We start from the raw sequence: 14,105 nt of genomic DNA on the forward strand, positions 1-14,105 counted from the left end.
TAAGAAAGAAGGAATTTATCACTACATACACACACACACACACACACGTAAGATTTTTACACAAATAAAATTAATGTAAAAGAAAAGCTATGGGTATGAAAAAAAATCTTTGCATTAAATATCTCTAAAGGTCAGACATCCAAAATCTATGGGAAATTGAAACATATTTGAAATATGAAGGACAATTTTCTAATATATGAGTATACAAGTAGGTCTAAAATATGATCAAAATGTTCTCAGAAGAAGAAATACAAACTATTAATAACCATTTGAAAAATTGTTCAAAATAATGAATAAAAATGCAAATTAGGGTCAATCTGAATATTCACAACCTTTGGAATATGCCAGAAAAAATATCAAATTAATCATCTCTTTGATGCACAGATTGCACTCTGGGACTATACTCCAAGAAGTTCTATCTATCCAACAAAAAACAAAACCAAAAAAATCATTCATAATAGTTTTATCATTACTACAAAATGGAAACAAAATATATATCCAATGATTTAGCAATATGTGAGCAAGAGTATGTGAATATAATGAAAAAGTACTAAAAATCAATTTCACAAAGAGTGGGTAAAATGTGAATAACTATCTCTCTTTTAAAAATTGGAGAGTTTTGGACTACATGCTCAAAAATAATTTAGTAATAAAATGTAACATACAAGAAAAGAGAAATAGTTTCCAGAAATAAGGAGACAATAGTTCCCCGTTCTCTGCTCAGTCAAGCAGAAATAGTAAGAATTGAAGGAAAACCAACAAACTAAACAGAAGGCTAGAAAAAAAGCTTACTGAAAGTAATTTTTTTTTCATTTTAGAAATTGAGAAAAAGCAAGTCTGTAAAAAATTAGAAAACATGGAATATGTTACCAAGTAAACAAAAACTCATTTTAACTTATAAGACTAGTTAAAGCAAGAATTCTTAATCTAGAGTCTGCATTTGTTTTTTAAATATTTTAATTATTATAATTTGTTTCTTTTGTAATTCTATGTATTTAATTTTATGCATTTAAACAGAAGCATGTACATCTTAGAAAAGAAACATCATAAAGGATTCTACATAGTAAAAAATGGGGTTCCTTCCTTTCAAAACACTCATCAGTGACAAACTGGGCATAAAGTTTAAAAAAATACACCTGTTCCAAAGGCAATATTATGATATTGTAGTGAATGCAAAACTTTTCCAAATCATTTCCTTGGTGAAAAAGGAACACTGATAAAAGATAAGACATTTTGTTGGGTCCACTTCAGTCTCCAACTACAAACAACAAATTCTATTGTTTGGAATTCTGAAGGTGGCAACAGCTTTGGTTGCCAGTATGTGTAATGAAACAAGTTGCAATTATTAAATACTGAAGAGGAGGATGCACATGATGCTAAGGGGACATCACCCATTTACCATTAGATAAAATGGTCAGTCACCAGGATTTCTCCCAGGTGTTCTATACTTGAGACTGTGTGCGTTTTTCAAAAACATGTTTTCCTAGAAACCTTCTCAATAAGATTAGAGATAAAGAAAGGAAGTCATTATCATCACTATTATTCAATATGGTATTAGAAATGCTAGAATTGAGACTAAAAGAACATTACACATTACATAATAGCAACGTTGTGATGATGATCAACTGTTAAAGACTTAGCTATTCTCACTGAAACAATGGTCCAATTCAAAAGGACCCATGATTAAAAAAAAAAAAAGTTATGCACCTCCAGAGACAGAACTAATGATTGCAGATTTTTTCACTTCTTGTTTTTATATGTGTTTTCTTTTGTAATATGGCTAATATGGAAATATGTTTTACATGATTTCACATATATAAGTGATATAATACTGCTTGCCTTCTCAAACAGAAAGATAGAGAAAAGGGAAAGGAAAAAATCTGGAACTCACAATTTTAAAAAATGAATGTTTAGGACAATTAGGTCCTATTAGGACCCAATTCCTTTTAGAATTAGCCCACCAGTCAATGCATAGTTTCTCTCCCAGAATAAGGCCATTTTTCCCCCTATCAAATATGACAGAATCTGCTTTCTACCAAATCATCATCATCAAGGAGCAATAACTCTTCATTTCCAGGGGCTCAGAAGGCTTCATATTCTCAAGTTAATAAAGCATTGGCTTTACAAACCTATAAATACTGCAAATTCTATGCCCATTTTACACGTGAGAAAAGTGAGGCTCAGGGGTGGTTTGTAAAACCTTGGCGCCAAGTTACACAATGAACAAATAGTGAAAACAGGACTTAAGCTCCCACTTCGGGTTTTCTAACTCCATGGGCAATGTTTTCCCCATTCTTTCCTTTGAGCACATTTTATCACTTTGGTAGTCAGTGTAATTCATCTTTATGGGCAACTCATTGTTGAGAAATTTCAGTTATGCTCTACTCTTTGTGACCCCATTTGGGGTATTCTTGGAAAAAAATACTGATAATGGTTTGCCATTTCCTTCTCCAATTCATTTTATAGATGAGGAAAATGAGACAAAAGAGGGTTAATTACCTGCCCAGGGTCACACAGATAGTAAGTGTCTGAGGCTAGATTTGAACTAGTGAAGATGTTCAGCTTGGTACTCTAGTCATTGTGCCACCTGGCCCCCCTTTAATTTAGTCTAATTCTCTCTTGTTCTGTCTTCCATAAAAATGAGACAACTGAGACTGAGGACATAGAGACTAGCTCTTTAGCATTCTATCCAATCAAACAATTTCAGGCAGAAGGGACCTTAGAGAGTATCTGGTCTAATGCTCTCATTCACCAGTGAAGAAACTAAGGCCCAGAGAGGGAAAGGAGCACCCAGGGTCACAATATTAAGTAGGAGATAAAGTAAAAATAATGCTTCCCAGTTCTTACTTTTCACAGTCTTTCTAGCATATCCTAAACTTCATCAGTTCTTTCCACAATTGCTTAGGAGTGACCCATTTTTAATAATAAGCAAATGAGACGACGTGTTTTAAACCAGAACAACATATGGTCATTGCATATTGTCCTAGGGAGTTAGTCTTATGATTAGTACTTATCAGAGACCAAAACATTCTTTCAGCCTTCTTGCAATCTGAAGCACTGTCAGTTTTGGGATTTTTTTTGTTTTTGTTTGTTTGAGGGAAGGGAGAGGGTTTTTTGTTTTTTGTTTTTTTCTATCTTGTTGCCATAGCTCTGAAGGTCACCAGTCGTGACATATTAAAAGAAAGTACTAACCTTACTCTGAGTTGGAACCCAAAATCCAACCACAGCATCTCTGACCAACTTCAATGAATGTATATGTATTATGGTCTACTAAAATTGGGCATAAAATTTTGCTTGTTTCCTGGGCTTGTGATGGCTAAAAAATATTTCTCCAATAGATCAAGACACAGGTACCTAAAGCACATTCAGGAGACTTCAACATACAACTTCTTGACTAGTAACAACTATCTTTGCCTCATACTAACATAAGTAGAATCTAATCATTTATTTCCATAATGGAAAAACATAGAATTTTATCTGTTTGACAGATAAAACTTCCAGTTTCTTCTACAAAAAATTAATCAATAAGCACTTAATTACTACCTACTATATTGCCTATTATACTAAGTAATGTAGATTCAAAGAAAAAACAATACTACCCTCAAGAATCTCATATTCTAACAGAGAAAACAATGTATACATAATATATATTAATATAATTACCAACACCAATTATGTTTATAATATGTACATTATATTAATAACAACATAATTTGCATATTATGTGTAGTAATTTATAATATATAGTACATAACATAGTACACACACAGAAAATACACACAAAGTAGATTACAAGGTAACCTTAAAGGAGAAGACACTGGCAGCATATTTATTACGAGAAGGTAGAGAAAAGGAGGGAAATTTCTTAATTGTCACTCTATGATAATATGTATGGCCACTTAAAACTACTATATAGACTAATTTGTAGGACTCTCAATGTAATTCACTTAATGGAAACTCTTCCTGGAAAATCCCAAGCAATTCATATGAGAGAGAGAGAGAGAGAGAGAGAGAGAGAGAGAGAGAGAGAGAGAGAGAGAGAGAGAGAGAGAAAGTGTGTGTTTGCCTCTTTCCCTTCCTTCCTCTTCCCTTTCACTCCCCCCTCCAAGTTCTCTCCCCTCCTTTTCTCTTTCTCTTTTCCTTCCCATCATTCTACCCTTCCCCTTTATTATAATTACTATTCCATTAAGAGAAAAGAGATTATTCTTCAGTCATTACAAAATTTCCATCCCTAATCCTTCTGTATCAGATCAGCAAAAATGCTTTCTGTACATCAGTGAAGAGAAAGGCCAAAACTAATATGCACTCATCAATCATTACCAGAGTGGCAGGCTACAGGCTCCTAGAGATCAATGACCCAAGGAAAAGTGTTTTTCTTTGTGAAAAACAAATTGAGTCCAACAGAATGGAATTTTGCTGACCATTAAAGAAATTAAGAATCTCTGTCCAGATGCTATCCAGGAGACTTAGAATTACAAAATCATAGAGCTGGAAGGAACCTTGAGAGGTATCTAGTCAAATCTACTAACTTCAAAAGAAAGTAATTCTCTAAACCACCCAGGAAGAATGGCTATCTTGAAGCTCTCCAGGGAAAGATTCTACACCCTCCCTTCACTATTTTATTGCTATTACCAAGCCATTAAAGAAATACACCATTTGGTATGACCCAAATCTCTCCTTTTTCATTTTAAGAACATTTCCTCTTAGAATCACAGATGTTAAAGCTCAAAGGCACAGTTAGAAGTAAAAGGCATAATGCAAAGAATGCCACTGGACTGGGAGTCAGGAAGACACCAGTTAAAATCCTGCCTCAGAAACTAGCTATGTGACCCTGTTCAAGTCATTTAACCCCTCTCAGCCTCAGTTTCCTTGCCTATAAAAGGGGAATAATAATAGCATCTACCTCATAGGGCTGTTGTCAGAATCAAATGAAATAACATACAAAAAGTGCTTTGTAAACCACAAGGCACTACATTAAAGCTAGCTATAATAATAGTTATTACTTACTATCAATTATTATCATCTTTAAAGGGACCTTCGAAAATATCTAGTTAAAGCCCTTTCTTTATAGAAACAGAAAATGACACCAAGAGAAGTGAAATTATTTGTTCAGTCATACATGCTTGATAGAAGCCAGAACTATCCAATTAACTAAAAACTAAAAACAATATAAATCAAGTCCAATAAATCAAGTATTTATTAAGCACTTACTATGTACCTGGCATTATTCTGTCCTTATATCTGAACATCATTAGACTTTTGAAACAATTTGACATCTATTATTATTTTATCCTATTATCACTTCTACTAGGAAGGCAAAGATTATTATGCCTTTAAAAAAAAAACTGAGGCCACAGAGGTTATACATCTTACTCATTCTTTGTATGTTTCTAAAGTGCTCTTCACCCTGCCTTTGAGTTAATGGAACTTTACAAGTTAAAAAAACAAACCCAAAAGCTCCAAAAAGGGAGAGACTTGTCTGTGAATGTCACAAAGGTAGGTCACACTGGGATTCAAACTCCTATCTCTTGTTCTACATTTAGTTCCTTTTCCACTGAACCATATTGCCTCACAAACATGCTGTGATAGCAGAACTGATGGGTCTGACTAAGATCCTGCAAATCAAAGGCACAGGCCACCCCACCATCATTGAAAAATAAAGGGCACTACTAACACGTTCCTGTTGCTCAAGAGAATGACCCCAAATAAAAAATACTTACCTCTGCCAAATAGAGTACACAGAATTTCAAGTCTTCTGCCAAACCTTTAGAGAGAAAAAAGAAAAGCTCTATGTTAGATGCCACTTAAGGATGCTATTATTTTTCCTTAAGGCAACAACGTCCCACAGCCTACAATGGGCAGCATTCTCCTTGTGTGCTTATGGTATATATAACTTTCAGTTGCCCAGATTTTCAGAGGAATAGCACTATGAGTGCCAAATGAACTATACCACAACATGCAATACCCATACCCCCTAAAACTAAAATGACATAATTTGGTCAAAGAAGAAAAACCAAAGGGAAGACAAAGGATATTATAAGTAGAAGAGGAAAAAAGAAACAGAAAAGACAACTACAGAGAGCAGAGAATGGCTATTAAGACATCTAAGTGTAAGGGTCTGACTTAAAAATTAAATAACAGACAAGATAAACTAAAGATCATAAAGGAACTCTTTGGAGACAACAGGAACACATATACCAGACCTGAGACTATTAGGACCATAGGGTTAATCCTTGAATCCAAGAAAAGGAGAGCTGACATAGTGGAGCATGTCAAGATGGCAACAAGATGGCCAAGGGAGAGATAGACAAGGAAACTGAGGCTGAGAGGGATTAACTGAACTCAAAAAGGTCCTCTTCTTTTGACAAAAATAATTCTGGAGAATGGAGGGGCATAAATTTTTAGGGGAGGATTAAAATGCTATTTGAGAACATCTAATTCCTTTCATTCTGAGTCAATTTTAACAACTTTCTGAACTGTCATTCAGATTTCCTGAATGTGCTGGCCCACCAAAAAGAATGTCTTATGCAGAATATTAGTCACAATTTGTAGAGATATACCCAACTATAAATTAGTGAGCTATCTTTCTGATACAACTGACTCTCATGAAAGAATGATTCAAAAACCTTTAATAAGTCTGTATTTGGAATAGGATTCAAGACCCTTCATAATCTGGTCCCTAGCTGCTTACAGGAACTCAACTCCATGCAGACTGATCTCTTCACTCTCCTGGGGTGGTCTTCCTACCTTTGTTTCATCTTTTCTTTGTACATTGTGTCTCTTCTCTATCAAAATCTAATCACCCTTCAAAACCCAATTCAAATCTAACTTCTGTGAAACCTTTCCTAATCACTTTGCCCATCATGTATTGTTCTTTCTTGTAAAATACCATGACACTCTCATCTCACACATAAGCTTCCCTGGTTTTTTTTTATTTTATTTTAATATGCTTTTGCCTTTATGTCTCCAACTAGACACAATCAGACAATAGTCATCTTGAGGGCAGGACTACGTCTTGTCTTTCTTTTTTATCACTAAATCTAACACAGGGAGAGAAAACATGGTATAATGGAAAGGGCACCAGCTTTGAGTCAGGAGTCAGTGAGCTTTGAGTTTGAATCTGTATTCAAACACCACATCAGATGCTTACTATGTAAAGATATGCAAATCACAACTTCTAAGGATCTTATTTTCTTCTACTGTAAAGCAAAGACAATAATACAAACAGTTGTAAGGGGGAAATTTTTAAGATCTTAAAAGTGCTTTTATATAAATGAGTTGTACATTAGTATTATATAAGTTAGACAAAAGAATTTTTAAAAACTTATTAAAGAGGATGACTTGTCTGTTACCCTCACCCCAGGAGAGTACCCAAGGAGGTAATCCTAGCCTAGCCTTTGAAAGTCCCAATCTTGGAAGGAGACAGAGAAATGGGCAAAGTAATAGGTGCTACACCTCAGAGATTCCAAGAGGTTGAAACTTGAGCCAAGTTCCCAGGCTTGAGCCCCTTTCTCCCCCCTAAACACACACATATACTCCCCCCTCCATGGGTGGAGCTCCAAAGAAACAGCTGGAAATTTCCCAGCCCTGTCCTAAGAAAATAGAAGCTCCATTCAAAGAAGCAACATTGGGGGAGGGGGAACAGAAAAAGTGGGGGCAGGGAAACATGGGTCAGCTCAGTCAGGCCTTAGAGACAGGAACACAGTGCATTGTGAGACAGATTTGCTCCAGCAACTGGTGTAGAGCACTGCAGAGACAGGAAACGTCACAATGGCTCTTTGAGAACCGGAGATGTCTCAATTGTTAGAGCCAGTCCTCCGCCTGTTCCCATTACAGCACTGCTCAGTCACTCAGAAGTCCAGGAGAAAGTGCTTGCCAAGTGAGACAGAAAGGTTGGACTAATGCTAGTGAAGACCAAAGTAACAAATGGCTCAAAGTTCAACTGAGCCCCATCTTCTTTTAACTCTCCTGCATATTCCCCCTTAAAGTAGTCAATCTGAAAGAGCAAGCGCCTCCAGATAGCCAGTAGGGCTAAGTGTATTTAGCAGAAAAACAATTAGCCAAAAATCTTCACTAAAACCTTTGGTCACTGGATTTCCTTTCCCTCTCACCCCTCCCTTCCAGTAGAAGGAAAAGCTCCATCTTAACAGCAAGGAGACTGGGTGTGGTATTCATCATCTTCACTGTATAATAAGTATTTTTAAAACAGATGAATAATTTGACCTTGTAATCCCAAGACTGGACTAATACACCAAGGATGTAAAATCAAGACCTTTCATACAAAACAAGATAGGAGCAGCATCAAGATACCCACTGATGAGGGAATGGCTGAACAAATTGTGACATACAAATTTAATAAATTTTGCACAGGAAGCAATCTGAAAGATGAGAAAGTCAAAAGAAACAGAAAAACTGCTATGTATGAAGTGATGAAGAAGGAAAAAAAACAGAAACAGAAAAACTGCTATGTATGAAGTGATGAAGAGGAAAAAAAAAAGTAGAACCAGAAGAATATCCACAATGAAATAAAAATGCCAATACAAGTCAATGAAACTCAGAATTGTTTCAAAGATCAATCCTAAAACCCGGAGAACAGATACTGGAACACATTTTCCCCATCTTGGGGAAGAGACTTGCATTTACGGAAACAAATATTTTATTTGCCACCTATGGCAGTTATTTTGTTAACTGTTTTTCTTTGTTCCAAAAGAGGATTCTATGGAAGGAAATATATTGGCAAATGACCATGAGGGCAAAAACATTTCCTTTTATGTTTGAATCCCCAACTCTGAACTTGGTGCCTGGCACAAAATCAGTGAATATTTGTTGAATTGAATTTAAAATGAACTGAGGTCAAGTGAAGTTAGGAAAGCAATTTATAGGGTAACAACAATATGTTAAAGAAAATCGACTTTGGAAGACTTAAGGACTCTAATCAATGTGATCAATGATCAACCACAATTCCCAAAGAGATAAGACTACTATTTGCTCCCTAACTTGAGAGGACCAAGATGCTAACTCAGACAAAGCCAAAGTAGAAATGTTTTGTTTGACTATGTGTATTTGTGACAAGGGCTTTCTTTTTCTTTTTTAAGGGAGGGAACAGATTGCTAAGGTAAGAGGGAATGGGGACAGAATATCCAAAAAGAGAGAGAGAGAGAGAGAGAGAGTGTCAGAGTCAGTCTGATGTACCTTTAAAAATGCAGAGAATGGAAAGAAGGTCAGAAAACACAAAGCAAAACAAGGGGTATGAAATATCTGCAGTTTCAAGTACAATTCTCTTCTGTTTTACCATATACATGCAACTGCCCATTTTATTTGGTGCTCATTGCAAAATAAATTGTGCAAATAGAGCAAAAATAGTACAAAATAAAACATTTTTTAAAACATGAACTGAACTGGAAAAAAGAGAGATGAAGGGAAAAAATCTAGTTTTGAGCAATATTAAATCAAGGAACAATTCTACCAATGTTTGTTTTTGCTTGAATGATACCGCAACAGCTCTGTATTAGGAAATTATCTCCTAAGTCTCTGCAGGGTACACTAACAGCTCCTGAGGTGAAATGGAGCAAGAAGGAAGAGGATACTGGAACTTGAGAGCCTGGTTCCTGATTCTCCTTCGTGGTTTTCAGGAAATGAGATGAGTGGAGTTCCTAGTGTCTCTGGACTTATTGCACCAGTCTCAGGAGATGTAGAGAAGGGGGAGGCAGTGATATTGACCAAAGACTGAACAGCAACATGAGAAATATTAACTATTAAGTGCTACATAAATGTTTAGTATCATCAAGTCATTTCCTCAGCTTTTAACTACTCCCCATCCCTCTAAGAGGCACTTTTCTAGTGTTTGATAAATGAAAGACTAAAGTGGGGCAGGATTCTTTGTCCAAACACAACCATGTTAAGATCTAATCTACTGTGTGCGAGCATGCACATGTGTGCACAAACACATACACATCACACTTCATGTGCTAAAATACTCTGTTGTTTATTCCTCCAGCTTCATACTATAGATTGACAAATTTACCTCTGAATCAAGCAGCCCTCTGAAACTTACCTCTACCTACCCTCACCTATAGGAAAAGGAAGTGGTCTCTAACCAAAAAGAGAAGTTACACATGCAAAGGTCACTTGAATTTACTTAGAATAGTGAAGGAAATGAAACCTCTCTCAGAAAGTGTTTCTTCTATCATGAATGTGTGAAACCCTCTTATCTCTCCCTTTCACCCCCAATACTTATGGGGTATATAATTACCAGATATTCCAATGATAGTTTTTATAACTAACACCTTTCATATTCAGCTTGAACCCAATTTTAGCCCTAAAGACTAAAAAGGCCATTAAAAGCAGCTATCACTGAACTTACATTGGCCCACTCAGGTTTTACAAAATAAATCCCTTTTAAAGAGAGATTGTCATAGAAGTGAACCAAGTTGAAACTTCCATCTACAATCTCCACCTCTGTCCTAGTGCAAGTCTGACCAATTTCTAAATAATTCTACTACTCCTACATGCTATCAGGCTAAAAGGATGGGAATAGGGCTAGGAGATAAAGTATGTCAAATGGGTTCAGCTCTGTAACCTACAAACAAAATTTATACCACTATGGTACATTCTTGAAATTCAGAAGTTCCAGTTGTAGGATTGAGTTTCTTGAAATTAATGATTGTCATACTTCTATTAACCAAGCTCCCACACTGGTCATTACTTACTCTTTGAATAACAGAACACCCAAAATGCCTCACCAATTCAATTACCAGTACAAAGGCCTCAATAAAAGAAACTCCAATTTCTTTCTTCTCTTCTCCTCCTAGGACTACATGGACTCCAAAGGAAAGGGTTAAAGGCCTGGGACTAGAGAGTTCTCTGCATCCTTTCAGTGGTGAATTGTGTCCCTCTCAGCTCTGGAGTGTGCATGATATATCAAGAACAGTTTGCCATTCTGTCTTACAATATCCAAATCTTATTCTGCAGCAAAGATCAACACCTAGTTAGAAACTACTAAGACAACTGATAATTGTCCTATATTGCAGATAGATTTTTTTTTACAATTCCAATTCAATGTCTACTTAATAAACAATAATTAAACTATATCAAAAACAGAAAATATGAAAAGACCACTAACAAAAATTAAATTAAAGCAATTCTTAGAGCTATTTGGTCCAATTACATGACAATAAATTTAACAATTTAAGTGAAATGGAAGAATACTTACAAAAATATAAACTGCCCAGATTAACAGAAGAGGAAATAGAATATCTAAATAAACTTATTTTAGAAAAACAAATTGAAAAGGCCATAAGTAAGATTCCTAAGGGAAAAAAATCAGGACCAGATAGATTTACAAGTGAATTCTACCAAACATTTAAAGATCAACTAATTACATTATTAAATAAATTATTTGGAATAATAGTCAAAGAAGGAATCATACCAAATTCCTTTTATGAAACAAATATGATGCTGCTATCTAAACCAGGAAAAACAAAAACAGAAAAAGAAAATTATAGATCAATTTTGCTAATGAATACTAATGCAAAAACCCGAAATAAAATACTAACTTAAAAGTCTATACCAATATAGCACAAAGATTATACATTGTGATCAAGTGGGATTTAAACTAGTAATGTAAGTTTGGTTCAATATAAGGAAAACTATTAACATAATTCATTATACTAATAATCAAATCAAAAAAATCATATGATTACATTGAGTCAGAAAAGGCTTTTGACAAAATACAACACTCATTCCTATTAAAAACATAAACATAAGTGGATTTTTCCTTAAAATGACAAGCTGCATCTATATAAAACTATCAGCAAGCATGGATAAAATTAGAAGCCTCTCTAATAAGAGTGAAACAAGGTTGCCTGTTATCACCAATATTATTCAGTTTTGTACTAAAAATACTAGCCTAGAATTAAGAGAAAAGAAATTGAAGGAATCAGAATAAGCAATGAAAACAATAAGACCATGTCTTTTTGCAGACAAGATGAAGTATACTTAGAAAATAGAGATACAACTAAAATGTTAGTTGAAAAAATTTATCTGAGCAAAGTCTCAGGATATAAAATAAACTTATTTAAATCATCAGCATTTCTATATATCAATAACAAAAAGCCCTTCAAGGAGAAATAAAGAGATATTTCATTTAAAATAATCATAGACAATATAAAATACCTGGGAGTAAAGCAGTACCAGATCTTAAACTGTATCATAAGGTGGTAATTATCAAAACTATCTGCTACTGGCAAAGAAATAGAATGGTATACAATATGTAAGAATAAATGATAATAAACTTTGTTACTTTGATAAACACAAAGATGTAAGCTTTTAGAATAAGAACTCACTATTTGGTTAAAAAATTGTTGGGAAAACTGGAAAGGGGTTTAGCAGAAACCAAGAATAGACTGCTATCGTATAACATTTATCAAGATATGGTTAAAATGATACATGAGTTGGACATAAAGGGAGATATAAGTAAATTACAAGAGCATGGAATCTATTACCTATCAAATTTATGGATGAGAAAAAATTTATGAATAAAAGATAGACCTTGTGGGAAGTAAAAAGGATAATTCTGATTACATTAAATTAAAAAGGTTTTGTATAAATAAAACCAATGTAGCCAAGATTAAAAGGAAACCAGAAAATTGAGGGGGTAGGGGGAATTTATAGCCAGTTTCTCAGATAAAGATCTTATATCTAAAATATATAGAGAACTATGCCAAATTTACAAGAAGATGAGTCACTCCCCAATTAATATAATAGTCAAAGAATATGAACAGACAGTTTCTGGAAGAAATCAAAAGTCATATATAATTATATTTTTAAAATGCTCTAAATCAGAAATGTAGAGAAATATAAATTAAAAACTCTGACTGTCATCTCACATCTATTAAGTTGGCTAAAATGATAAATGCTGGAGGGGATATGGAAAAATTAGGATACTAATACACTGTTGGTGGAATTATGAACCGATTTAATTCCTTTGGAGACCAATTTGGAATTATGTTATACAACTGCACAGACTCTGACCCAGCAATAACTATTAGATCTGTTTTCTAAGGTAATGAGAGAAAAAGGAAAATACCTATATGTTTCAAAATATTTGCAGTAGCTCTCTTTGTGGTGGCAAAGAACAGGAAATGAGAAGATACCCATAAATTGGGAAGTGGTTGTATAAGTTGTAGTATATGATTGTATTATTCGTCCTTCATTCTCTAAGAGGACCATGGCACCAGGGAGGTGATCCCATGGCTGTGTCTATGAACTGTATTTCAGGGAGGGAGGGCTGGGCAAGGTGACCAGCCTCACTTTTCCCTCTGGAGCCATCTGGGTCCAGTGTCAAGATATAGATCAAGACAACTGGAGATGGCCTCTTCGTGTGCTCTGAGAAACAATGAGCAGATTGGTTTTAGAAAAACATGGAAAGACTTGCATGAAATAGTACATTTTGTATGGTTCTAAATATATATGTGTGTGTGTGTGTATATATATATAGATATAGATATATATATATAGATATATATATATATCCAAATCAAATACTGGTCTTCTCTAATGTGGAGTTGAAGGGAGATAATTCAGAACTCAAAAGGTAACAAAAAATAAAAATAAAAACAATTTTTAAAACCTATTATAGGGGCAGCCAAGTGGCACAGTAGATAAGAGCACTGACTCTAAATTAGTCGGGATGATCTGAGTTCAAATCTAGCTCAAACGCTTGACACTAGCTGTGTGACTCTGGGCAAGTCACAAACACAACTGCCTCATTAAACAACAACAACAACAATTGTACTATGTCTGAATTTAATGACAATCCTAAATGAGTAGGCACAGACTCATTCCTCCTAGTCCTACCATTAGTTTGGGAAACTATTTGTCCAAAGTTTCCTTCTTCCTAATGTAGAGACCAGAAAAGAAACTGGTTTCCCCAAGAAAGAAATGGGATGGGGTAGAGGAAGGATACAAGAAAATGTGTAGAAAGAGCTTTGCTAGGAGAAGAAATTCTCTGGCTTTAGATAATTAGTTCTTGAATAACTGAGAGGATTCTATGAAAGATTCTTACAATCTGTGAGCAAATATTGGTGTCGTAGTGTCATGGTACT

At 34.8% G+C, this 14,105-nt stretch overlaps 1 protein-coding gene across 7 annotated transcripts in view; it reads right to left on the minus strand.

The window, feature by feature from the left end:
- The window catches only part of RGS3 (regulator of G protein signaling 3), a 176,809-nt gene that overhangs the window by 78,744 nt on the left and 83,960 nt on the right, over positions 1-14,105 (minus strand). For all 7 annotated transcript variants that reach the window (XM_051979981.1, XM_051979982.1, XM_051979983.1 and 4 more), the window contains one exon: positions 5,721-5,764. In XM_051979981.1, coding sequence (XP_051835941.1) covers positions 5,721-5,764 — 44 coding nt within the window. The remainder of the gene's footprint in view (positions 1-5,720; positions 5,765-14,105) is intronic.

This window comes from Antechinus flavipes, chromosome 2 (assembly GCF_016432865.1).
Source record: "Antechinus flavipes isolate AdamAnt ecotype Samford, QLD, Australia chromosome 2, AdamAnt_v2, whole genome shotgun sequence".
NCBI lineage: Eukaryota > Metazoa > Chordata > Mammalia > Dasyuromorphia > Dasyuridae > Antechinus > Antechinus flavipes.